Source organism: Patella vulgata, chromosome 6 (genome assembly GCF_932274485.2).
Source record: "Patella vulgata chromosome 6, xgPatVulg1.2, whole genome shotgun sequence".
Classification (NCBI taxonomy): Eukaryota; Metazoa; Mollusca; class Gastropoda; family Patellidae; genus Patella; species Patella vulgata.
In genome coordinates this window covers 68,601,992-68,629,140 of record NC_065884.2, presented here as the reverse complement: position 1 = coordinate 68,629,140, position 27,149 = coordinate 68,601,992, and the positions used below count along the sequence as shown (strand labels likewise).

The following is a 27,149-nucleotide window of genomic DNA, read 5'->3' as shown; positions in this document are numbered from 1 at the left end:
CTATCCGAGTTGATTCTCAATTTAACATTTGCCAAGTATAATTATATTCTTAATTGATGTTAAGATTTTAAGACTAAGAGAACTATTTCATTGGCTGAGCCTTTTTAAATTTGTATTTAATTTTTTTTTTCAATTTTGTATATCTGCAAGCATGATGATAATATTATGTCATTTAAACAATAGACAATGCAAAATGAGTATTGAAAATTTCATTCAAATTACTTTATTCTGAACGAAGTGGGGATCACTGGCTAAGTGGGTAAGACGCTGGCTCGCTAGACTGGAGGTCGGGTGTTCGATCCCTGCATTGGCCGAGAATCTTCATCCAGATTTTACAGCGCGATTCCCCCTTGTCAGTAATCCAGGATGGAGGGCCTGACAAGGACAGCTGTCTAGTCCTTCGGATGAGACGGAAAACCGAGGTCCCGTGTATACATTGGAATGCACGTAAAAGATCCCTTGGCAGTTGCAATTCGATATAAGAGTAGGCGATAGTGCTGCTGCCCGGGCAAAATTTCCCTCATAGCACATGCCCGTCTTCATTAGCCCAGTTTAGGAGCATTTCACTTTATTCTAAACGAAGTTATGAGTGTTTGAAGATGAATCATTGATGGTCTAGTGTAGCAGCGGTACTTTACAACAGAGATTCGGTCAATATTCATTTGATAAATTTGGGTAAATATGTTACAGCCTTCCTTATTATATTTGGTCCTGTTCTAGAATCCCCCATCATCATTTTCTAGAATCCCCCATCATCATTTTCTAGAATCCCCCACCTCAATTTTAGGTGATGTTTATTTAAGTCTCGAGCATACAACAGATGATCGTATGCATCGATCAATTTCTTTTATGAGGACGAAAAGCAGGCACATATTATAGCCGACAAAATGTAGACACTATGCCCGGTTGAATAATTTGTGTACAGTGCTGTGATTTTTCCACAGCAATGAGGTCCTTTTTGGGAGGAGCAAGTTTTGATCTACTACCTCAATTCAAAGTTGATTTTGCTGTAGAGCAGTAGGTTACAAGATACCTTAGTCTAAGCGTTGTTTTTTTTTGGGGGGGGGATGTTGCGGGCCTTACTAACAGGGAGGTACTGGGTTGGATCCCATGGTTGACTGAGACTGTTCCTGACTATAGTTTCCCTTGGTCAGGTGCAGGAATGAGAGCCTGTCAAAGAGTCTAATCGTTCCTATGGTACAAAAAAAACGAGGACCCATGCACAGTTGGAAGATGATGAGAAGGTGGAACCGTCCCCGCTGTCAGAGCTAAATTCCCTCGAAGCACAATGCATATGCAGGTCTTCAAAAGTCGGATTGGTGCAGAAATGTAGGTAGTTAAAAGAGAGAGAGAGAGAGAAATGGGGTTTAACATCCACTTGATACAAACTAGGTCATGTCGGGACTAACACATTGTTCAATTTAATTTCAATAATTCACCTGCACGTAGGGTCTTTAGCAGTGGGAGGAAACCGGAGGACTCAGAGAAAACCCACGAGGTTGGGCAGGCAACCCTACTCCTTGTCATGTACAACCTGGAAATCGAAACCACGCCAGTTGACTCAATGAAAGACCTTTTGGTACAATGATTCAACACCCATGTGCTAACCATTTGACCATCCAACCCCCCTCTAACTTTTGAACAAAAGAACAGATTATAATGAATAACAGTATGGATATTTAAATGTGTAAGTCAAAATTGGGAGGGAGGGGGCATCAGGACCCTGCCCAAAAACGGTGCCTGGATTTGGAAGTGTCATACATACGAAAAAGTTATTGATGTTAAACAATCTTACAAAAACAAAACCAAAAATGTTTCTCACATGATTTTGATTTCATGAAAACAATGATATACAAAAATATACATAATTAGGGTTCCAACTGAACAATCAATTCTGTTAAACACACAATTTGATGCTGTTCTTCTTGCACTTTTACAGATATCACACGCATTACACTAGGCATTAAATGAGTTATCTCCCTTTGGTGTCTCCAATATCATGGAGGTAAATTTTAAGTCTGACAGCAAGCCTGGAAATAAGGCACCTGTCACTGACATGTGTGGCACAGATGCAGACTTTGTCAGGCACTAAACCTCTGGTGCCTGTCATTTTGTCCAGCACTGATATTATTAATACATGTCTGGCACTAAGTTGAAAATGTCCGGTACTATTTCATTAGTGCCTGACATTTTGTCAGGTACATGTAAAACCGTTATTTCCAGGCCTGACTCTTGGACAGTTGGACAAAAACATTTGAATCAATTGCAGTACTTGAGATAAGGAAATATGCTAGGATTTGAAAAATCTACCGAAAATCAACCACAGTAGTAACCTCAAGCTGGAGATTATCAATCATTATAGCTAGTTTTGAAACCATAGCAACCTATGTTAAAGTGTACAACTTGAAAACTTATTAAAGGGCAGATAACTTGGCCTGATTAGTGATTTTTAGAGATGATGTCCAAGACTACAGGACTGAATAATCGGGACTAGTAACTCATTACTGGCCTAATAGTTCACACCATACACAGTGTCGAGTCAGTTAAATGGATATACACAATTTATCTCAAATGTCTCTCATCATGTGACTTGTATTTCTTGTGACAGCCAATCAACTTTGTCCATATAGGTTGACATTTTTTCTCTTAAATCTTCATAAAGCTGAAATGTTTAAAGAATTATTATCAATCTAATGAATGCGATAGAAATGAGAGAGAGAGAGAGAAATAGGGTTTAACGTCCACTCGACACAAACTAGGTCATTTCGGGACTAACACATGGTTCAATTTTATTTCAATAATTCGCTTGCGCATAGGGGTCTTTAGCAGTGGGAGGACCCGGAGAAAACCCACGAGGTTGGACAGGCGACCCTACTCCTTGTCATGTACAACCGGGGATTCGAAACCCCGCCAGTTGACTCAATGACAGACCGTATGATACAGCTCAGCGTGCACGTGCTAACCATTCGGCCATCCAACCCCCCTTCGATAGAAATGAAATGGGGTTTTATGTCCTACTGGGCTAATGAAGATGGGCATATACGAATCAAAACCACACCAGTTGACTCAATGACAGGCCTTATCACACAACGTGCACACGCTTACCATTCAGCCATCCAACTCCCCTAACTCTTCAAAAGAGTATCAGGTGTTATAACGAGAACACATACCCTGTCTCATATACAACATGAAATAAGATATATCTGCCTACCTTTCTATATGTCCAATCTTGTTGAGTTTGTAAAGCATGTAAGAGTTGATCTATAGATGTATAAGGTAACCATGTCATTCCTGTTTTATGATGAACACAACCCTGAAATATTTAAAACAAATATATATTTTCTAACCATAAGGACCAAATAAAAGGAGGTTCGGTTCAACATCCAACTTTTCTGCACCGACTGAAGACCGGCTTACAACAGTGTACTATGAGGGAAATTTTGCCCAAACAGTGGCGCTACGGCCTACTCTTATTTTGAATTCCAAATGTCATTGGATCTTTTACGGGAATGCCAAAGTTTACATGGGACCTCGGGTTTATGTCTCATCCAAACGACTAGACAATTATCCTAGTCAGGCCCTCCTGCACCACTGACAAGGAGAAACCACACTGGAAAATCACAAGAAATTTTCACAGCCCACACTGGGAGCAAACCCGAGTCACCACAGCTCCCTAATCATTAGGACAATAAGCTGTATTGATGGCTATGATATAGCACTAGGATTCAGGGCACATTTACTGTGTGTCAAGTGCAGCAAGTCAGAGAAATAATTTGGACCCAATGACCATATGCCATGCAGAGGAAAATTTTGCCTTGACATCGACGTCATAGCCTCTGATTTCAATATTCAACTGTTCTGGGTTTGTTAACTTACTGCCATCTGTCGACACAGGAACTCTGTTTTTGATCCAAACTATATAAAGAACCCCTTTTCATCCCTTATTTATAAGTTATTTTTGTCCGAAGATGACTAAGGGCATGCTGTCTGCTTAAAGGGAGAATATCTGTCAGCAACATAAATCTGACAGCATCTAGTATATATATCTCACCTTCAGATTATAGCGTAGACTATCTGTACCACTCATTGATTCCATCATGGCTTCCACATATTCCAGTACAAGACACCCGGCATCTTCCAATAAATCATAATTAATATACAGACGCAGCAACTCAGACGTATTTAATATCTGAAATAAAAAAAAAACAAGTCAGATTTGTTTCCATGGAAACAGAAAATCATTAAATCCAACAAATTTTGTTGTGTTAAAAGTTTCGTAAGGATATCTTTAAAGATGCTAATTCTGGCTATTGCAGGCTTTTTTCTAGATTCAAATGTTAAATAAATCATAGTTTAGAAATTTATTCACATGACAAGCCAATAATCAACTCTAATCAACTTTAGCTAAATTTGTACTTTAATGAAATATATATACACTGTATATTAAAAACCTCACCCTATATGAGTTGAGGAACCATGTTGGTAAAGGGAAGCCATGAGCTAGTAGCCGTTCTGCCACACAACGATGATACTTCCCGTTACCGGTCTCGTAACATTCTAAATAATACTGTAACAGCCACCAAGCCTGATCTGTAGCACTGTAAAAACAGAAATTACAATTTGAGAGAAAGAGAAACAGGGTTAAAATTCCACTCAAAACAAAATAGGTCATTTCAGAACTACCATATGGTCCAATTTTATTTCAATACTTCGCATGTGCGTAGGATCCTGATCAGTGGGAGGAAACCCACGAGGTTGTACAATCGACCCTACTGCTTGTCATGTGCAAGCAGGAAATTGAAACCACACCACTTGACTCGATGACAAACTTTATGATCAAACTTCTAACTATAAAAGTAACAGGATTCTATTTAAACATACTTGTGACACATTTAGAGTCAAGGTCAGTTTGTTAACATATCTTATTTGGCTAATTCTTACGTCATTTGACTAATCAATACGAGATATCAGAGAATATATTGCTTTTGGCAATGCGGTTACCTTTAATCACGGCTGCTCAGACTAATCACACTCGCCATGTTCCACCATTTTTGGTTAGTCACATGACAGAACGATACGCTGCGTACGATAACAGTTTTGAGTTATCTTGTCTATAAACGCAAGGAAATCTAAAGTGACCATCTTTTGGTTTGTCGATAAATGTGAGTTTTTGGCTAGTACGCCATTGTATTTACCTTGCTTCCCTACATGGAGCACCTGTTGCAGAGTAATTTTCTTTTAACCAATCCCAGGCTTCTGATGACGGATCCTTTTCTAGACTAAAATTATCGCATGTTTGGGCCAAATTAACACACCTAGAACATAAAGAAATAATTAATAATTGGATGGTGTTATGCAAATGAAGAGCCGGAAGATTGATTGAAGTCACTTTTTCAACAAACCACAGTTAATGGTGGCATCTGGTAGCAAATTGTATAAGCTTTTTGTGGAACAATCAATTTCAGGTAAAAACGATCAGAGTCACATGGAACTAAGGCCCCTCTGAAATGGCCTCCTGGACAAATACAAATCCATCGTATTTATTTGACCTTAATTTGGCTAAAAAGTGGAAGTCAATTGTTGTACTGGTAATTATAATTTGTATTAAACATCATTTTGAAGTTGTAATTAACGAGTCAAGCCTTTTATGCGAAAAGACACAAATTTGATTTAGATCGTTCTTCCCCTGGACTCTTCAAATGTGATTTAACCCCAACTTTGAAGTTTTGAGAAAATACAGAAAATAGAAAATAGTAGCCATTCAAATAAAGAAAAAACTTCAAAGTTCCAGAAAACTTTTATTACTTTAACATCATGAAATACAATATAGGACTAAAATGTACTAAAATAATAGTTGAAATATGAAATAGTAACCATGGTAACGCGTAACTTCTAACCTAAATAAATTTAATTTGCGTAATTTCGCCTCAAAATGATACAACTGATGAAACTATTTATTCATTACTAAACTCCAATTCAAAGTCAATGATTCCATTAGTACAGAAATTCAATAAAATAAGGATTATCTCATCAATTGTACTGAAATAAGTTTTAATGTCCTACTGTTTTACTTCGACTGGGCTAATGAAGACGGGAATACGCCATACAGTGCGCTATGAGGGAAATTTTGCACAAACAGCAGAGCTACAGCCTTCTTATATCGAATTTCAAGGACCAAGGGTTCTTTTACGTACACGCTAATGTGTGCACAAGATCTTAGTTTTTTCATCCTATCTGAATGGGGGATCACGTGGCTAAGTGTGTAAGACGCTGGCTCGCTAGCCTGGAGGTTGGGTGTTCGATCCCTGCATTGGCCGAGAAATTTCATCCCGATTTTCCAGCGTGGTTTCCCCTTGTCAGTGATGCAGGACGGAGGGCCTGACAAGGACAGCTGTCTAGTCGTTCGGTGGGACGAAAAACAGAGGTCCCGTGTACATATTGGCATGCATGTAAAAGATCCCTTGGCAGTTGGAATTCGATATAAGAGTAGGCCGTAGCGCCGCTACCCGGGCAAAATTTCCCTCATAGCACACTGTATGGCGTATACCCGTCTTCATTAGCCCAGGTTAGGAGCAGAACAGTAGGACGTTAAACCCCATTTCATTTCATTTCATTTCCTATCTGAATGACTAGACAGAAGTCAATACACCACTAACATGTGGAAGCAAAAGTTAATGAAAGAAAATGGGTTTCCGAAAACATCTTACCTTAAAGCCAGGTTCTCAAAAACTGAATTAAGTGGAATATCAAATCTACGACACACTATAATGGCACGATCAAAGAACCCAGCATTTACAAGATGGCCGACCATTTCTTCCGCTCGAGGTGTAGGACCTGAAATTAATTATGAAGATATACAAGATGTGATTTTTTTATTACACATATCCTAGAGAGAGAAGGACCCGAAGAAAACCAACCAGATTGGACAAGCGACCACACTCCTTGTCACAGACAAGAATAGATCGAAACTATGCCACTTGACTCATTGACAGACCTTATCATCTAAAGCCCACACGTTAAACCATTCGACCGCCCAGAAAGCAGCGCTAAGGCCTACTCTTACATCGAATTCCAACTTCCCAGGGATCTTTTAGGTGGCCGCCAATGTGTATACGGAACCTTGATTTTTCGTGCCAACAGAACAAAGACTAGGCTGAAACTAATGTTCCTCAGAATGTATCAAACCACCCTCCTGCCCTCTTTGAATAACTCTGCATGAGGGACTGTATATTCTGATTCTTGGGGGGGACCAAAGCCATTCATGTGACTCTAGTGATATGGAGCACTAGCTACGGGTGTGTCTAAGTGATATAGGTTAACATGATACTTGTACATTTTCATATATGGTAACATTTGTAGATGTTCATAATCATATTTGATAAGTGTATCATTTACATGATAACGACTATAGATTCTTAGTCCAAACATTACTCGTTAATAAACACTACTTGTCCGCCTGTTTATTTTCAGTTCAGTTTAATTATTAAATACCACTGAAGCAATGTATTTTCAGTTCAGTTTAATTATTAAATGCCACTGAAGCAATGCTAGTGTCTATTTGGCACTAAATTCTGTAAAACAACAAGCTAATTAAAATGTGTGGAGACCACAGAATGAATTTAAACATCTTGATAGTAACATACTAGTAAATTATTACCCCACATTAACATGTAAACTATATATTACTAGCATTACCTGACATTAACGTTGGATCTTCTGTTTTACGTATCAGACGAAGCCTGGCATCAACTAACATATATTCTTTCTCTATATCAGAAACTTCTAATATCTCCACTTTCTTCTCTACAACAAATGAAGCATAATTCTACATTAAAGATACTTTCCCAGAAAAATATTTATCGGGTGGTTATTTCCAATAAAAGTATGCCATTTTGGTAACATGGAAAGTAGAAACATCTGGAAAAATGCTGGATTGCCTGAACAACACCCATGGAGCACATACAGAACAAAAATGTAAGGGTTTCCCTAATCGGCAACCTGACAATCAGGGATGTCTGCTTGCACGACAAGATCTCAGCGTAAGTGAGCACTTGATGTATATGTTGATAAACTTGATGGTGAGCTGAAGTGTACAACAGTTTCTGAGATAAAAACCATGGAAGCAAAATTTTAACAGATTAATTAGTTTGAATATGTTTTTAGTCCAAGTATATTATCAAATCACCCACTTTGTACCCGGGAATGTATCTTTAATATCTCTACCACATATAAATCATAATTCTACATTATCTCAACAACAGGGTTATTCCATGTCAAGTGGACTAAATTCTCAGAAAGTTGTAAAGTGACCCACTCAGAAAATTATGGAAAAACTATAAGTTATAGTGCAATATTAATGCTAGAGTCACATAAATGAAATGAAATGGGGTTTAACATCCTACTGTTCTGCTCCTAAACTGGGCTAATGAAGAGAGGCATATGCACCATACAGTGTGCTATGGCCTGCCCTTATATCGAATTCCAACTGCCAAGGGATCTTTTACATGCATGGCAATGTATACACAGGACCTCAGTTTTTTGTGCCATCCGAAAGACTAGACAGCTGTCCTTGTCAGGTCCTCCATCCTGCACCACTGACATGGGGAAACCATGTCGGAAAATCCCGATGAACTTTCTTGGCCAATGTAGGGATCGACCACGAGACCTCCAGGCTAATGAGCCAGCATCTTACCCACTTAGCCACCGGGGCTCCCAATATCAAACTGACCTGTATGATTTTTCTCTTCTCCTTCAAGATCATGTTTTGTGGTTGATAAACTTTCTCCAATCTACAAAACATAATATTTTAACAAAATGTATATTACTAATGAGGATCATCGAAAACAGTGAACAGAAATTATATACCATCTCTCATCGTTTCATCAACCGGTCCATCAATCAATGTGAAATTATCCCAGGAACAAGCCAATCTACAAACATAAGACTTTAACAAAGTGTATATTACTAATGAGGATCAAAGAAAACAGTGAACAGAAATAATATTACATCAACAAGAAGAGTAGAGGTTGGGACCGAGTTCCTGGCCTAACAATTTGTAGCTAATATTCAATTGTTTCAATAGCATTTAGTAATTGAACTGGAATATACTGGTCCACGTGGCCGACGTGGCTATACTAGCCTTTATCAAGCAATGATAATATATAAAATAACAATATACAGAGGTAATAGATGGTCATTTCAATCAATTATGTTATATGAAAAGATAAAGTCACTTACATCCAGTCTCGTGTTAGTAACAGGTTTGACTATCCAGGCATATTCTGGTTTACCAAGACGTAGAGCATTTAATGTTGCTAGGTAACACTGAGCTTGACGTTGAATTCCTTTTAATCCTGGTACTTCACGGCCCAACCTCATTCCATGCTCATACATTATACACCCAGCTACAAATATAAAACAGATTATTAGAAATTCATGGACAGTGTTCCTGGAATCATTGCTCGGAGTTGGATTAAAACAATTGAGATCAATTTCAAGCAGACCAGATAGAGAGAGTGAGAAATAGGGTTTAACGTCCACTCGACACAAACTAGGTCTATTCGGGACAATGGGTCTTTAGGCCGTGTTGAATTGATTCCTTGTTTCTCCTTGCCCGCGCGTTTAGCTCAAGGACCCAGAAAATCGTGCGCTTACATTTTTAACACATAAAAAAATATTCAAATAATTACATTAATAACATCTAAATAAAATTCTACCAAACATCAGAAGTCAATTCTCGTTGTTTATTCCTCGTTAAGAACTAAAGATGTTGATAATACACATGTAGGGGCCCACATACCATGGAATAAGTTACACTGTATTTGATTGGATGAATTCCGCAAAATGGCGTGTGTAGCAGTCATTTCGGCTAATGGGAAAGCATATTATAAACTGTAAGACAGTCGCAAATATTTAACCGCGAACCTGAATAACCAATTTTTTCATTGCCTAAAATTATAACACGTCATTATTATTCATGTATTTTCCAATCATATCTTGTGTACTAAATTACGCACACCTTACAAAATGGCGAGCTGTGCCGGGACATAGGTAAATTCGCGTACCGCTAATTTATTGATCTTCCAGGAAATAATAACGAACGAACGAACGAATGGGACCACTATTATTTCCCTGAAGATCAATAAATTAAGTCGACCGGTACGCAAATTTACCTATCTCGACTGGACTCTGGTGGGTATCCCAGCACTTTCATGTTCGATGATATTGTCGAAACCTTCTATAACTCAATAAGCGAATCAAATTTCGTCTAATTGAAATGTTTCTATTGTATTGTAACACAAGAATACGGAAAATTTATATCAAAATATGGTTATTTCATATTTTAAAAAGTTAAACAAGAAGCTACTTGTTACTAAATTTTAGTTTGTTATTAAATCTATTCAATTAAATATTATCTGTGTTTTCTTTCTAACCAATAATATAAGTAGATTATTTATAATATTAAAAAAGGGTACACAACCCCCGGACTATAGATATTATGCTAGACAACTTTGTGTTTTGAAACCCACTTTGTGTTGTGTTTACCGCACTACCGCACATGATTGCCATAGTGGTGGCAGGAGAAACAAGGAATCAATTCAACACGGCCTTAGCAGTGGGAGGAAAGCGGAGGACCCGGAGAAAACCCACATGGTTGAACAGGCGACCCTACTCCTTTTCACATACAACTGAGGAATCGAAACCCCACCAGTTGACACAATGACAGACCTAATGATACAATGCGTAAGCGCTAACCATTCGGCCATCCAACCCCACTAGCATACCAGATGACAAACCTATTTAGTATAACATTAATTCATTGAAATTGTTGAAATTCAATAGAATAATTCACTTTACAAATGAGAATGGAAAGAGCACCTTGCAAAGCATGTTCACAATTGATAATCTGAAAATGAGAACATGTATCTATAACAGATAAATGATGCTTACGTGCTATGGCAATATATGATAATGTATTATTTCATAAAAAGGATTTGATAAATGGGGTTTAACGTGCTACTGTTCCACTACAACTGGGCTAATGAAGACAGGCATATGTCATACAGTGTGCTATGGGGGGAATTTTGCTCAGATAGCGGCGCTATAATCTACTCTTATATCGAATTCCAACTGTCAAGGGTTCTTTTACGTACAAGCCAGGGTGTACACAGGACCTCGGTTCTTCTCTCCATCCAAATGACTAAGGATTTGATAAATATGTTGGAATTTGTTAACTTTATTTTATTTACCTTTACTATAGTTATTTCTATCTACATAATAAGATATAATAGATATACCCTACCTTTTCTATAGTTATTTCTATCTACATGATAAGAATACAGAAGGTTGTAATAATTATGAGTAGTTAAATCAACAGATCTTGCTCGGCTCTCTAATATATTCACTACCTGTAAATTATAAATTAAATCAATAACATCAGAGAGAGAGATGGGGTTTAACATCCAATCCACACAAACTTGATCATTTCAGGACTAACAAATGGCTCAAGTTTATTTCAATAATCCCCTTTAGAGCAACAGGGTTTTTAGCAGTAGCAGGAAACTGGAGGACCTGGTGAAAACACATACGGTTGAACAGACGACCCTACTCCTTCTCACGTACAAGCAGGGAATAGAAACCACCCCACTTGACTCAATGACAGACCTTCTGATTCAACGCTCATATGTTAACCATTTGGCCACCCAACCCCCCAAACATTGAAAGAGAGTAGGATTTGTGATCAAACGGTTGCATGTTTGAGACTGAAATTGAGCGTCGTGTTCTTGTGCCCTTGAATAAGACACTTCATCCCTGGGTAGCAATTACACAAAACTTCCAACTTCTCTGTACCAAGTAGGCTAATGAAGACATGCATACACCATGCAGTGTGCTATGAAGGAAATTTTGCCCGGGCAGCGGAGCTACGGCCTACTCTTATATCGAATTCCAACTGCCAAGGGATCTTTTACGTGCACGCCAATATGTACACGGGACCTCGGTTTTTCGTCCCATCAGAACAACTAGACAGCTGTCCTTGTCAGGCCCTCCGTCCTGCATCACTGACAAGGGGAAACCACGTTGGAAAATCTGGATGAACTTTCTCGGCCAATGCAGGAATTGAACACCCAACCTCCAGGCTAGCGAGCCAGCGTCTTACCCACTTAGCCACGTGATTCCCTGGTCCCATCCAAACGACTAGATGCTGTTCTATGCCAGGTCCTCATTGCTGCATCATCACAAAAGGAGCCATGCCAATACAGGGATCGAATACGCGAGCTCTAGGTTAGCAAGCCATTGTCTTACTCACTGAGTCACTACACAAGAGAGTTATTGTCTAACCTATCGCAATGAGATTGATCGATAATAACTCACCTCTTCATTTAAATCTACAAATGGGAAATCAACGAGCGTTTGTAAATCTCCTCTTTCACATAACACAATTAACAACTGACGTAAACAATCTTTTCTTCTGTAATAAACAAAAGACATTCACAATTAACAACTGACATAAACAAGCTTTCCTTCAGTAATAAATAAAATATTATCAACTAATTACTATTCCTTTAGATTAACTGTCTGACAAAGCGAAATGAAATGGGTTTAACGTCCTACTGTTCTGCTCCAAACTGCACTAATGAAGACAGGCATACGCCATACAGTGTGCTATGAGGGAAATTTTGCTCGGGCAGCGGCTAAATGGCCTACTCTTATATCGAATTAAAACTGTCAAGAGATCTTTTACGTGCACGTCAATGTATACACCGAACCTCAGTTTTCCGTCCCATCCAAACAACTAGACAGCTGTCCTTGTCAGGCCCTGCATCCTGCATCACTGACAAGGGGGAACCTCGTCGGAAAATCTGGATGAACTTTCTAGGCCAATGCAGGGATAGAACACCCGACCTCCAGGCTAGTGAGCCAGCGTCTTATCCACTTAGCCACCGTGATCCTCCTCTGACAAAGCTCCTCAAGGCTTTCCAGCCAGTTTCTCCCTGGTCGTGGTCATTCGGTTGGGATGAAAAGCCAAGGTCCTTTGTATACCTGACAAAATTTCACATATGCATGGCGTAAATGATATTGAATGACTTTTAAAGAAATTAGTGCGAAATACACAAGGTTAAAAGATACCAGGTTGTCAAGTATAAATAAAATGGCTTTTTTATGAACAATATAAAAATAGTACTGCATGATTTACCTGCTGGGTTCTGGGTTACCAATCATGGCACTATACGCCTCTTCATTGTGGTTTAACTCTAAATGATATTTAAATTTCTTCGACCATAATGTCGGCTAAAAATATACAGTTGGTAGATTTCATTTATATAACTAGAAAATTGCAAACAGGACTAAATCAATCTTTATACGAATAGAAAATATGACAAGAATTAATCGTTTAGCACATAAAAATAATGATAAGCCATTGTCATTTTTTGCTGCACTATCAAATTTCTCAGGGCTTAATCTTCGCTTATATGTACTCAAGAGATAGAGAGAGAGAGAGAAATGGGGTTAACGTCCACTCTACACAAACCAGGTCATTTTGGGACTAACATCTGGTTTAATTTTATTTCAATAGTTCGCTAGAGCGTAGGGGTCTTTAGCAGTGGGAGGAAACCAGATGACCCGGAGAAAACCCACGAGGTTGGACAGGCGACCCTATTCCTTGTCACGTACAACCGGGGATTCGAAACCCCGCCAGCTGACTCAATGACAGACCTTATGATACAGCGCGCATGTGCTAACCATTCGGCCATCCAACCCCCCCTATATGTACTCAGATTGATTATTTAACATTTAATTAAGAAATCAAAATACCAACTTTAGATAACCTCTTGGTTTGATTTAATCGGATTTAAAAAAAAATGGTGGCAAGCTTATTAGATAAAGAAGAGCTTAGATCGATGAAATTTTAATTCATCATATCTTTGTAAATACTGAACCATCTTCAGCCCGATATTAACCATTCATCTTTTACAATATTATAGTTTGCACTAAATGATGCATCAGGATTTATTATTATTATTATTATTATTATTATTACAAAATTTATATAGCGCCCCTTTCACAGCTGTGTTCAAGGGCACTTTACAGTGTAACAAAAACATACATTCAAAAAGTAAATAACATCAAAAATGTTAAAAATACATTTTAAAAAAAAAAAAAAAAAAAAAAAAAGCAATTATTTCTAAAAATACATACAATAACTACAATAGACAAAATAATGGGTGTTAAAATTTTTATAAGCCTTTAAAAATAAGAAAGTTTTAATCTGTTTTTAAAAATTGACAAGTGATGATGCAATTCGAATATTTGATTCCATAAAATAGGCGCTTGATAACTAAAAGAACGTGCCCCGTAACTAGAAAGATTTACAATTTTTTGCTTTAAAAGTAATTTATCAGATGAACGTAGGGTTCTGTCTGGGGTGTATAATTCTAAAAGTTCAGAAAAATACTTTGGTGCTAAATTATGAAGGCATTTAAAAGTTAAAAGTAAAATCTTAAAATCTATTCTATATTTAATGGGCAACCAGTGCAGCTGAAAGAGAACAGGGGTTATACTTGTATATTTATTCGTCAAGGTTATTAATCTAGCAGCAGTATTTCGAATTCGTTGGAGTTTGTTAATAAGTTTAAGGGGTAAGCCAGCTAATAGAGGGTTTAAAGCCTTGTAACTCAAACTGTTTGGTATATTTCTTAGCAATTTAGTATTTCAATTGGAAATTCTAAAACACTCTTTTATAAACAAGTCTCCTTGAGAAAACTGATACTGGTCCTTTATTATTATTAAAACTTACCAGATTTGGATCTTTATCATCGGCTATAGTTATAGCTATATCAGCCAATCGTATTACTACGTCAGGAAAACCGAACTCCTCAAACTGCCGAATAACCTGTACAAATAAATAATCATCTGTTATAATGAAATGAAATGGAGTTTAATGTCCTACTCCGACTGGCCTAATGAAGATGGGCATACGTCGTGCAGTGTGCTATGAGGGAAATTTTGAATTCCATCTGCCAAGGGATCTTTAACGTGTACGCTAATGTGTACATGGAACCTCAGTTTTTCGTACCATCTGAACATTGTTCCTTGCCAGTATCTCTGTCCTGCACCACTGACAAGGGGAAACCACACCGAGATATTTACCAAAAAATAATCATCAGTTAAAACACCTGTACAGATTGAAACACCAGTACAGATTGAAACACCTGTATTCAGGTATTATACAAATCTATCTGATTAAAACACAGATCTTATTTCGTTTCACTTTTTATAGTTCAAAATTTTGTTTTACTTGTCTTTACTATACTTGGATCTGGAAGAGTTGTTATATTACAACTGTAGTGTAGGCCATCGAAAGTATGAAAAAACGAAACGAAATATAGATATGTATTTTAACCAGATTGTATACAAATCTATCCATTTTTACAAGCAATCAGCCGGAATACTTTTAATTTAAAATGCGATTAATAGACAATAGTAGATTGTAAAATATACAGAAATAATTTATTGGTAACACCGAATATTGATTTTACTATTGAGATATATGAATTCATTATTCAAATATATCAATATATTAATTCATTATTCATATGCTATTCAAATATTTCATTCAATTAAAATACAGTAGCTTGGAGATACACTAGTGGATGACCCGGCCAACTATACACCAAATTTCAGCCTCAGGACAGCCCTAGTGTAGCCGCCAACCTTGAATAGACAGACAGACAAACGACAGTCACAAATATTATAGTATAGATTAAAACCCATGAAAACCAGCAAACACAATGTACGCTGGTATATTTTGAATGGGGTACGCTGTGAACTTGGTAGTGATGTATGGTGTTCTAAAAGGATGCATCACAAATATTAGTATAGATAAATACAAGTGCTGATATACTATTCTGCTGACGATTAGACTAACCGTTAATATATGCCTCATCCCATCGTTGTCACTTACAACGGAGGAATCGAAACCATGCCAGTTGAATCAATGACAGGCCTGATGATACAGCGTGCACGTGCTAACCATTCGGCCATACACCCCCCCCATCCCATTTAAACTATATACAAGTATAGAAACATTCAGACTTACCTTTAAATAAAAGAGTATTTCTAGAGATGATTCCGTACTTTCTTCATCAACTTGTAATAATTTCTGTGATAAAAACTCATCTGATGTGACTCCACTACCAGCCCTGACAAAACAGTCTACAGCCTTGGATGGCTCACTGAAACAAAACGCTAACATGAATATTCATGAATGAAATGGAGTTATACTACAGAAACCTATTGTGAAATATGAGACAGGTTAAATTTACAAGTGTTTAATTTCTCAATCACTGTTAAAAAATAAACAACCCAATTGATTAATGATGTATAATGATTAATATTTGAACAGTGGTCAGGAAATTAAATTCTTGTAAACTCAACACTCATTATCAAAATTAATTAGTCAGCTTTAAACTGGACAGCAGTACAAATTAGATGATATTGGATGATTATAAATGATTTTTACGAATTTTTAAACAAAGATTTGATATTGAATGAATGTGAAAGAAATTAGTGCTAGATACACAAGATTAAATGATATCCAGGTTACAGTGATACCCTTAACTCGAGTTCATAAAGCATTCTCAGACTTAAGTTAAGAATTTACTCAAAATTGTTCGCCCTATTTTAACTAAAATATAGCCCTTAATAAAACTCATGTTCTTTTAACTTATCTTATACATCCATAAGAAACTATGGGCAAAGTTTTGTGTTTCTGGATCAAAGATATTTCTCATAAACAGTGATTGAAAATTGATTAACTGAGAATGCTTTGTCAACTTCGAGCCTGGTTAATTTTTCTTTATTATGAAAAACAAAACTTACTCAAAATGGAGATAGGCTAAACCAAGGAGAAATTGTCGAGCTGAAACATTTTTATTACACCAGGAATCTGTTTGTCGTATATATTCCTGTAACCATAGATACTGACAAGAACCAACCAAAAACTCAGCAAACACAAACTCTTCACTCATTGGCCAGCTGTATGATTGTCAAGGTAACAGTGGCTATTGTATAAAAACTTACAAAAAAAACAAACTTTCTCATTAAACTTCCATCGTGATTATAAATTTCTGAAAGAGGGGGTTTAACGTCCACTCAACACAAACTAAGTCATTTTGAGACTAACATGGTTCAATTTTATTTCAATAATTCATTTGACGCGTAGGTGGCTTTCGCAGTGGGAGGAAACCGGAGGACCTGGACAAAACCCATGAGGTTGGACAGGCAAGCCTACTCCTTGTCACATACAACCAGGGAATCGAACCTACGCCATTTGACTCAATGACAGACGTTATGATATAATGTGCATGCGCTATCCATTCGGCCGTTGGCAGTAGGATGTTGAATCCCATTTCATTTCATTTAAAATACTATGAAGGATACAGGAGTCTAGCTTGTAGAACAGACAATGGAAGCAAAAGGTCAATCCATATAGAAGGTGTTTCCACATTAACCAGTGAACTTTGACCTAGTAATGACCTAGAATAACTTCCTCCGACTCCATCTAAAAATATTTCAAACAATGTCGAGTTTCCAGAACCTGTAATAAAAAAATATTAACATCATCAAAGCAATGGTTGAAAATATTAACATCAAAGCAATGGTTGAAAATATTAACATCATCAAAGCAATGGTTGAAAATATTTACATCAAAGCAATGGTTGAAAATGTTTACATCAAAGCAATGGTTGAAAATGTTTACATCAAAGCAAATGGTTGAAAATATTAACATCATCAAAGCAATGGTTGAAAAATGAAAAAAACAATTTGTTTTTTCTCAAAGAGTGTGCTATGAAGGAAATTGTGCCTGGACAACAGAGCTACGGTCTACTCTTATATCGAATTCCAACTGACAAGGGTTCTTTTACGTGCACTTCAATGTGTTTACAGGACCTCGATTTTCCGTTCCATCCGAACAACTAGACAGCTGTCCATGTCAGACCCTACATGTACGTCCTGCACCACGGAAAAACCTGAGACGTCCAGGCTATCAAGCCAGCAGCTCCCCGCAACTCTGAACTAAAAAGAAGTTCAATCTGGTGTACACAAGATTATCTCTACAAATATCTTTTTTACTCTTGCACTATATTCTTCATGTTATCACCCAAGTTCGGTGATGTTGTTTTAAATATTAGTGTATGAAAATTGCATATTACCTGCATGATGTGTTCAATTTGGATATTACAAAGCATGAAAACCAAATTATCCAGAATATGAGCATTTGTTTGTTGTGGATATTCTTATCAGGTTATTGTGTTTGTAATGTTACATAATGTGAGCGACAGTGATAGGTAAAAGATTAGAATCATCATTGTGTGATACAATCTCCGATGTCCTTTAAAGTTGCAATTTCATATTTTTACGTTATATTTTTAAAATTTATTAAAATAAAGCCTTAAAATAGATGGTATCTATAAACAGTCCTACCTTGTTAAAGAATAATCCTATTAATCCTATAATTCACTATTGCTAGTTGAGAAATTGGCAAAAATATCATTTTCCTCTTCAAATTCAAACGTTTGAAAAAAGCTACTCCATGGTGGAGAATAGAAAATAAGGGAGGTAATTGGGAGGTACTGGTGTTATTATTTCCAGTGTAAATGAGTTTTTAAGTGTGAGAATGACACCTATGATCGTATAATAGTGAGTTGACAACCTATTGAGCAAAAGACATAGAAATAATTATGTTTTGACTTTCTTAGAAAATATGAAATTGTAACTTTAAGTGACCATACTATTGTTTAATTTAACAAAGGCCCAGCGGCTGGTATATGTATAATCATGGTCAAGTTAGATAATAACTACAATGTGTTCAATTATCACACACCATTGTTCTGTAACCTGCTATGTGATTATCGTGAGAAGGGTTTCTTTTATATTTAGTACTTTGATACTATTGTACATGTTAGAATAAAATGTCGAATCCAGATCATCTTTTATTTCTGTTAACCCAAACTATGTTATAGTAATCTCGTTTTTATTTACAAGTGACACATCAATTGATATCAGTAGGAATGTGTTAATCAGTCTCCCACCAATAAAATATCTATGAACTTCTGGCTCGAGTTCACAAAGCATTCTCAGACTTAAGTTATAAATTTACTAAACTAAAGTCTTTCAATTTAGTTTAAACATATTTTATTGACAAATATCAAAAGGATTGAGCACAAGTTTCAAAAACTTAGAAAACTTGTTTATGAGAAATATCTTTGATCCAGAAACACAAAACTTGGCACATAGTTTCTTATTGATGTATTTGATACATTAAAACAACAGTTTTATAAAGGGCTATATTTTAGTTAAAATAAGGCGAACAATTTTGAGTAAATCTTTAACTTAAGTCTGAGAATGCTTTTTGATCTTGGGGCCAGATCATTTCTTACCTTTATTGGGTGATAGTCCAGAACTATCAGCAATCTCAAGGATGGACAACTGGCGCAGATTAAATTCTCTAGAAAATATCACAATAGTATATATTTAATAAGTGGGAGAGAGAGAGAGAGAAATTGGGTTTAATGTCCACTCGACACATACTAGGTCATTTTGGGACTAACATTATGGTTTTAATTTTATTTCAAGGTTGGGCAGGCAACCCTACTCCTTGTCACATACAACCGGGGATTCAAAATCACACCAGTTGACTCAATGACAGGCCTCATGATACAGCGGGCATGTGCTAACCATTCGGCCATCTCACCCCCCACAATAAGTGGAAGATAACCAGATAAAGCCTATGAATTATGGCAGATGACCCTACTCCTGGTTAGATCTATTTGATAAGGCCAACTTCAAGTTTGGTTAAAGGTCACAAGATGTAAACTGGGCTAGCACTAATCCCCACTCTAACCCTCACCCTGGATATGGCTCTAACGCTTACCCTAACCTTAACCTTGAATCTTGCCAACAATCACGTGCCCTTACCTTATTTACATCTCAGCAACCTTGACAAAAATTGAGTTGGTCTTAACAAATAGATCTAGCCCGCCTACTCCTTATAATATACAGTGTTTGACCAATGGCCACCTCCTGGCTTAAAAAAACCAGAGAAAATCCACGAGTTTAGGCTGACAACTCTACTTCTTGTCACATACAAACCTTGGATTAAGACCACAATTTGCATAGGTAACAAGCCTGATAATCTGACAGAACATTATCTATTATAAAGTCAGTACTTACAGAGCATTATTTATCATAAAGTCAGTACTTGAAGAGCATTATCTATCATAAAGTCAGTACTTACAGAGCATTATCTATTATAAAGTCAGTACTTACAGAGCAATATCTATTATAAAGTCAGTACTTGCAGAGCAATATCTATTATAAAGTCAGTACTTGCAGAGCAATATCTATTATAAAGTCAGTACTTACAGAGCATTATCTATTATAAAGTCAGTACTTACAGTGCGTTGTTTTGAGTTGGAGTAGCTACTACATGTGAGAACTGATCTAGAACCATGTAATTTTTTATCAACATAGCTAATTCTGGTATGAGGGATGTTCGGATGTGCATGGCTGTATCAAAATCTACTCCATATTGATGCTGCAAAATTAATAAAATATACACATTATAGATTTTTACTTTAGTTTTCAGTTATTATATTATAACCACGTGTGTGTGTGTATGTGTGTGTGTGTGACAAAATTATTATTATTATTATTGTTCGATTTATAATAACGGATATAATAGGATATGTGACATATATGACTAGTTTCTACATGTAGTCGACTGACAACAAGGAGATTAAAATGTCCAACAATGGAGAAACTCTAAGTTAATCATGTAGTTTATAATCTGAAATTGTAAACTGCAGAATGAACCTTGTTATGGTGTGGTATTAAAGTCATATAATCCACACATAAATGTACTCGGATTCATGGGAGCCAAGTGGGTAAGATGCTGGCTTGCTAGTCTGGAGGTCGCAAGTTAGATCGCTGCACTGGCCGAGAAAGTTTTCCGGCATGGTTTCCCCTTGTCAGTGGCGCAGGATGGAGGGGCCTGACAAGGACAGCTTTCTAGTCGTTCGGATGAAAAAAAAAATGACAAGATCCCGTGTATACTTCGGCGTGCACATAAAAGATCACTTGACAGTTGGAATTCGATATGAGTAGGCCATAGTGCCGCTGTCCAGGCAAAATTTCCCTCATAGCACACTGTATGGCGTATGCACATCTTCATTAGCCCAATCAGAGCAGAACAGTAGAACCTTAAACCCCATTTCATTTCATTTCATTTCATTTCATTTCACTTAGATTCATCATATAACTAAATTCTTCAGGAATTGTTAACCGCTTGTAAACTACAATATTGTGAAAGTTGAATCTCTAATAGAAATATGAGTCTAAAAATGGTTTAATTCCGTTCAGTATTTACAAAGATATGTCCATTTGTATGGATTTCCCGGACAAAATAACAATGTACCTGTTGACTAAATTTCATGAGAAGATCAGAAAGTAGAATAAAATTTCTAGTGAAGGTCAGTCGATTTGATGAATACTGTTGTAGACATTTTAACAAGATGGCTACTCCTGTCTGACTGTGAAATAAACGACTACAGATTGACTGTTTCTCTGCATCTATACCTGAAATACAGAAATAAAGTAAAACATTTTACAAAGAGGGCTTGGCAAAGAGGGCTTGGCAAAGGACAACATATAATCATTCCGATGAGACAAAAAACCAAGGTCCTGTGTACACATTGATGTGCACGTAAAAGAACCCTTGATATACTGGACTGAGAGAGAGAGAAATGGGGTTTGACGTCAACGTCAACTCGACACAAACTAGGTCGTATTGGGTCTAACATATGGTTTAATTTTATTTCAATAATAGCAATATTATTTCAATAATAGCAATATTATTTCAATAATAGCAATGGGAGGAAACCGGAGGACCTGGAGAGGGAGAGAGAAATGGGGTTTAAAGTCCACTTGGGACTAACATATGGTTTAATCTTATTTCCATAATTCGCTAGCGTGTAAGGGTCTTTAGCAGTGGGGGGTCATGGAGAAAATTCACAAGGTTGGACAGGCGACTCTACTCCTTGTCACGTACAACCGGGGATTCGAAAGCACACCAGTTGACTAAATGACAGACCTTATGATACAGCGCGCATAATGCTAACCATTCGGCCATCCACCCCCCCTGAAACCTGATGAGCCTAATTTAAATACGAATGAACACGAGACGAGAATTAATCAATTCAATTATATTTCTTACCAGATTCTTCCATTAAAATATGTCCGTCTGTTTCTGCCTGGTTTAAATCGAGCAGACGTATCAGTATCTCCATGGCAACTGTTATGTTATTAATCTCTTGTATATGTAGGCCGAGTAACTGACAGTTAGTCGTAGAAAGACGACCACTGAAATATCATATAAAATATCATCAACATGCAGACGGAGAGGTTGCCAGGCAACGAAACATACGCCCACAAGATAATTCAAGCAAAGCTTGGAAATACGCTCACACAGCAGCTATGCCTTGATAGCAGTTTATCCAATAGGAACCAGAAACTGTTGAATCTATGCTGAATATTGATAGGGTTCGTCCTCTCATAAACCCAATGCTTCCCATCAAATTTGAAAAAAATATATAAAGCCTCTATTAACATTCGACAAGAAGACATAACTTTGGTACGAAAGGTCGCAGAATGCTGAATATTGATAGGGTCCATTCTCTCATGACCACAATGCTTTACACCAAATTTGAAAAGAACCCAGCTGTGTGTGAGAGAGAGAGAGAGAGAGATATGTTAATGTTCACTTGACATGGTCAATTTTATTTCAATAAATCGCTTGCGCTTAGGGTCTTTAGCTGTGAGAGGAAACCGGGGGATCCAGAGAAAACACACAACCCTACATCTTGTCACGTATTAAAAAGACAACACTTGACTCCATGACAGACCTTATGATCTAATGTGCATAAGTTAAAACATTCGCCCCTCCCTCCCCCCCAACCCACTTACTATTTATAGAACACTGTATGCTAGTTATAATATCACGTTTCCCCCAAATATTAGATATTTCTTTTCAAAAAATCTTTACAGCATAAAACTCACTCTTCCGTGAAGTAGACTAGATCAACCAGATGGTCAGCCAGTTCCTGTGGATTATCCAGTAACAATAAACGGGACTGGAATTGTTGAGCATGCTCACTGGAGATCTCATTATCAACTCGACCGATACAATCACATAATCTTTTTACATCTTGATGTAACGACCATGCTGAAATAACAATTATCATGATGACACCTAGCCCCAAGTTCACAAAGCATTCCCAGACTTAAGTTAAGAATTTACTCAAACTTGTTCCTCTTATTTTAACTAAAATAAAATAGCCATTTATAAAACTTTTGTTGTTTTAATGTATCAAATACATAAATAAGAAACTATGTCCAAAGTTTATGTTTCTGGATCAAAGATATTTCTCTTAAACACTGATTGAAAGTTGAGCAAATTCTTAACTTAAATCTGAGAATACTTTCCTTAGGTCTGAGAATACTTTGTGAACTCGGGGGCCCCGGAAGCTCATGGAAAAAAAAAAATGAAACGAAATGGGGTTTAACCTCCTACTGTTCTGCCCTGGCTGGGCTAATGAAGACGGGCATACGCCATACAGTGTGCTATGAGGGAAATTTTGACCAGACAGCGGCGCTATGGCCTACTCTTATATCGAAATCCAACTGCCAAGGTATCGTTTACGGGCACACCAATGTGTTCAGGGGCCCTTGGTTTTTGCGTTTGATTAATGACTATACACTGTCCATTGCCAGGCCCTTGGTGCAGCACCACTGACAAGAAGGAACCACCCCGGAAAATCCAGATGAACTTTCTCAGTCAACAGAGGACCTCCAGGTTAGCGAGTCAACCATGTTCCTGAAGCAACGACTGCGAGTTTCACAACATCTGGCCGTTCCTTGTTTACTTCACAATTCCCCAACTTATAGCTATGTTATCTACAGACACGTGACCAGTAGCGTCCAATCAGGGGTTGTGACATCGGGACCTCCACGGAAACCTTGACATTGAATGAACCTTTAACTTTGCAACTCGGTTATCACAGGTGGACAATTTAGCTTGAAATGAAATGAAATGAAATAGAGTTTAAAGTACCGCTGCTACACTAGTAGACCATCTATGATTCATCTTCAAACACTCATACTTTCGTTCAGAAATGAAATGAAATGAAGTTTAACGTCCTACTGTTCTGCTCCTAACCTGGGCTAATGAAGACGGGCATACACCATACAGTGTGCTATGAGGGAAATTTTGCCCGGACAGTGGCACTACGGCCTACTCTTATATCGAATTCCAACTGCCAAGGGATCTTTTACGTGCACGCCAATGTGTACACGGGACCTCGGTTTTCCGTCCTATCCGAACGACTAGACAGCTTTCCTTGTCAATTTAGCTTGAAAGCGCGAGACTTGGTATTCACGACAATCGAGGAATCAGATAAGCTCACAAGTTGAGCTTGTACGCAATCGAAATTAGTGCTGAAATATGCAGGGTATTTTGTGAAGGCCTTGATAAGATGTACGTAGTTAAAGCGAGATCAAGCCTTCTATTGAAGATGCGAGCCAACGTGCTACTCACTGAGCCACTTCATGACAAAAAACTATAATTTGGCACTTTAGCGTGACAATCAGCAGTCCCGTCACACAATTTGCGTTAAATTAACATTGGATAATCCGACCTTCAATCAGTGGGTGTTAACCGACAAGTAATCACCAATCAATTATCTGTGAGCATAAAACTTGTGTCGGTCTTAGTTGATTACCTTGATAATTTTATAATCTCTTGTAAGAGAGCCTTGGTATTTGATTTGAGTTCTCATGTCATCATATTTTAAGTTCCAGGTATTCGAGGGTGCAATATAATAATAATTCCAATATTCGAATGTACAATAATACTTCCGGTATTGAGTATTCCGACGTGCTGTGTAATCCAGCATATTGTATCGATCAAATACAATGTCGGAATTGACAGAGTCCATTGTTTACTGACAGTTGAAAATACAAGAAATTAAATTCACCTTCATCCTCGTCTTGTACATCAATATCTAAATATGGTAATTGTTGGTCCGAGAGATGGTTTACTTCCTCCAGACGATCACAGACTCGAAGAAAACTTAATGACTCCTGTAGTAGAAAATAATTAAGACATGAATTCAACAGAAATTAAATGATGAGTTATGGGTTCCAAATCTCACAAATATACTCAGCTCACAACTTTCAGTGCTCATTCAAATAATGACGGAAAATATTTGAATAGTAAAATATGTATTGGAATGTGACCAGTAATTGGATGTGATCACTAATTAAATCAATTTGGCCACTAATTAGATATGAACACTATTTGGGTGTGAGCACTAAATGGATATGAGCACTAAATGGATATGAGCACTAATTGGATATGAGCACTAATTGGATGTGACCACTAATTGGATGTACAGCATACCAGTCACACCACATGACATCTACATAATGGAATGGGGTTTGACATCACCTTGACACTTTATCAGGGAGTTTTTAATTTGATTTTTGTTTTCTTTATATATATATTCCCGCATTTCTACCAACTCTTACACATGACCTCAACTTTTTCCTCCAATCTTAAAACAATAGACACATGCTACGCAAATCCTGACAAAAAGAGAACAATGTTTGCAAAACCACAGAGCTTTGTCTTGGCTCAGTTTCCTTACCACACAACTTCATCCACTCGGACATAAATAACTCCTACATTAACGACTGCCCAAATGTTTATAGTTTACAATCAATCAAACCGAAACTTACAACATACCTTTTTAACAAGAGAAACCAGACCGGTGACGTTATCTGAGAAAATACCCTTTATTTTACTCCCAACCTATAAATAAACAAATTATGTTTAATATAAATAAACAAATTATGTTTAATATAAATAAACAACATATTATGTTTAATATAAATAAACAACATGTTATGTTTAATATAAATAAACAACATATTATGTTTAATATAAAAAAAACATTTAAAAATCACACTTATTATGTAGACATAAAACATTACATTTTAAAAATTGAAATATATTCAAAGAACATGATCATTTTTAGCGATATACAGATTTTAAAGATGAAAACTATAAATATAAATGAAATGAAATGAGGTTTAACGTCCTACTGTTCTACTCCGACTGGGCTAATGAACACAGGTTTACGCCATATACAGTGTGCTATGAGTGAAATTTTGCTTGGAAAGCTGCAGTATGGCCTACTCTTATATCAAATTCCAACTGCCACAGGATCTTTTACGTGCACATCAATGTGTACACAGGACCTCATTTTTGGTCCCATCCAAACGATCAGACAGCTGTCCTTGTCATGCCCTACGTCCTGCACCACTGACAAGGGGGAACTAGGCAGGAAAGAGTGACTTTGCATTTCTAGGCTAGAGACATTTCATAATTATCGTTTTACCTCTTTATATTGTAAACAACAGGAGTAGAATTTTGACCACTGATCGAGTTGTAACTGACAATATTCATCCTCTTGTATCTCATAATCCATAGCACAATTACGTATCTATAATTATATAATATTATCTACAATAATATAATCACATACAATAATAAAATTATCTACAATAATATAATTAACTACAATAATACATCTATCTACTATAATAAATTATTACAATAATAAAATTATTACAATGATAAACTTATTACAATAATAAACTTATTACAATAATAAACTTATTACAATAATAAACTTATTACAATAATAAACTTATTACAATAATAAAATTATCTACAATAATAAAACTATCTACTAATAAACTTATTACAATAATAATTATCTACAATAATAAAATTATCTACAATAATATAATTATGACAATTATAGAATTAACACATTAATTAAATTATAAAATTATTATCATTACAAATAAATATCTACAATCATATAACATTTACAACATTAATTCATTTTTGTGCTCAGACTCACAAACTCCTGACTAAATGTACATAGAGTAAAGATTTAGGCTACAAAAACATTGGCGAGTTATTGAAGCATTTACTGTTGTGAAAATCAATGAAATGAAAT

The 27,149-nt window shown here is 36.7% G+C and overlaps 1 protein-coding gene across 1 annotated transcript in view; it reads right to left on the bottom strand.

Annotated features, from left to right (window-relative positions):
* Nucleotides 1-2,122: 2,122 nt before the first annotated feature.
* The window catches only part of LOC126824498 (nuclear pore complex protein Nup160), a 40,415-nt gene continuing 15,388 nt past the window's right edge, over nt 2,123-27,149 (bottom strand). The window contains exons 13-36 of the mRNA XM_056101908.1: nt 26,520-26,624; nt 25,865-25,930; nt 25,095-25,200; nt 23,119-23,284; nt 22,277-22,422; nt 21,479-21,639; nt 20,460-20,599; nt 19,443-19,510; nt 17,443-17,599; nt 16,882-17,037; nt 16,100-16,235; nt 14,798-14,893; nt 13,196-13,290; nt 12,373-12,469; nt 11,303-11,408; nt 9,238-9,404; nt 8,729-8,789; nt 7,696-7,803; nt 6,708-6,834; nt 5,196-5,315; nt 4,457-4,598; nt 4,052-4,189; nt 3,212-3,313; nt 2,123-2,662 (exon numbers count right to left, since the gene is read on the bottom strand). Of these exons, the coding sequence (XP_055957883.1) occupies nt 2,582-2,662; nt 3,212-3,313; nt 4,052-4,189; nt 4,457-4,598; nt 5,196-5,315; nt 6,708-6,834; nt 7,696-7,803; nt 8,729-8,789; nt 9,238-9,404; nt 11,303-11,408; nt 12,373-12,469; nt 13,196-13,290; nt 14,798-14,893; nt 16,100-16,235; nt 16,882-17,037; nt 17,443-17,599; nt 19,443-19,510; nt 20,460-20,599; nt 21,479-21,639; nt 22,277-22,422; nt 23,119-23,284; nt 25,095-25,200; nt 25,865-25,930; nt 26,520-26,624 (2,847 nt within the window). The 3' untranslated portion in view covers nt 2,123-2,581. The remainder of the gene's footprint in view (nt 2,663-3,211; nt 3,314-4,051; nt 4,190-4,456; nt 4,599-5,195; nt 5,316-6,707; nt 6,835-7,695; nt 7,804-8,728; nt 8,790-9,237; nt 9,405-11,302; nt 11,409-12,372; nt 12,470-13,195; nt 13,291-14,797; nt 14,894-16,099; nt 16,236-16,881; nt 17,038-17,442; nt 17,600-19,442; nt 19,511-20,459; nt 20,600-21,478; nt 21,640-22,276; nt 22,423-23,118; nt 23,285-25,094; nt 25,201-25,864; nt 25,931-26,519; nt 26,625-27,149) is intronic.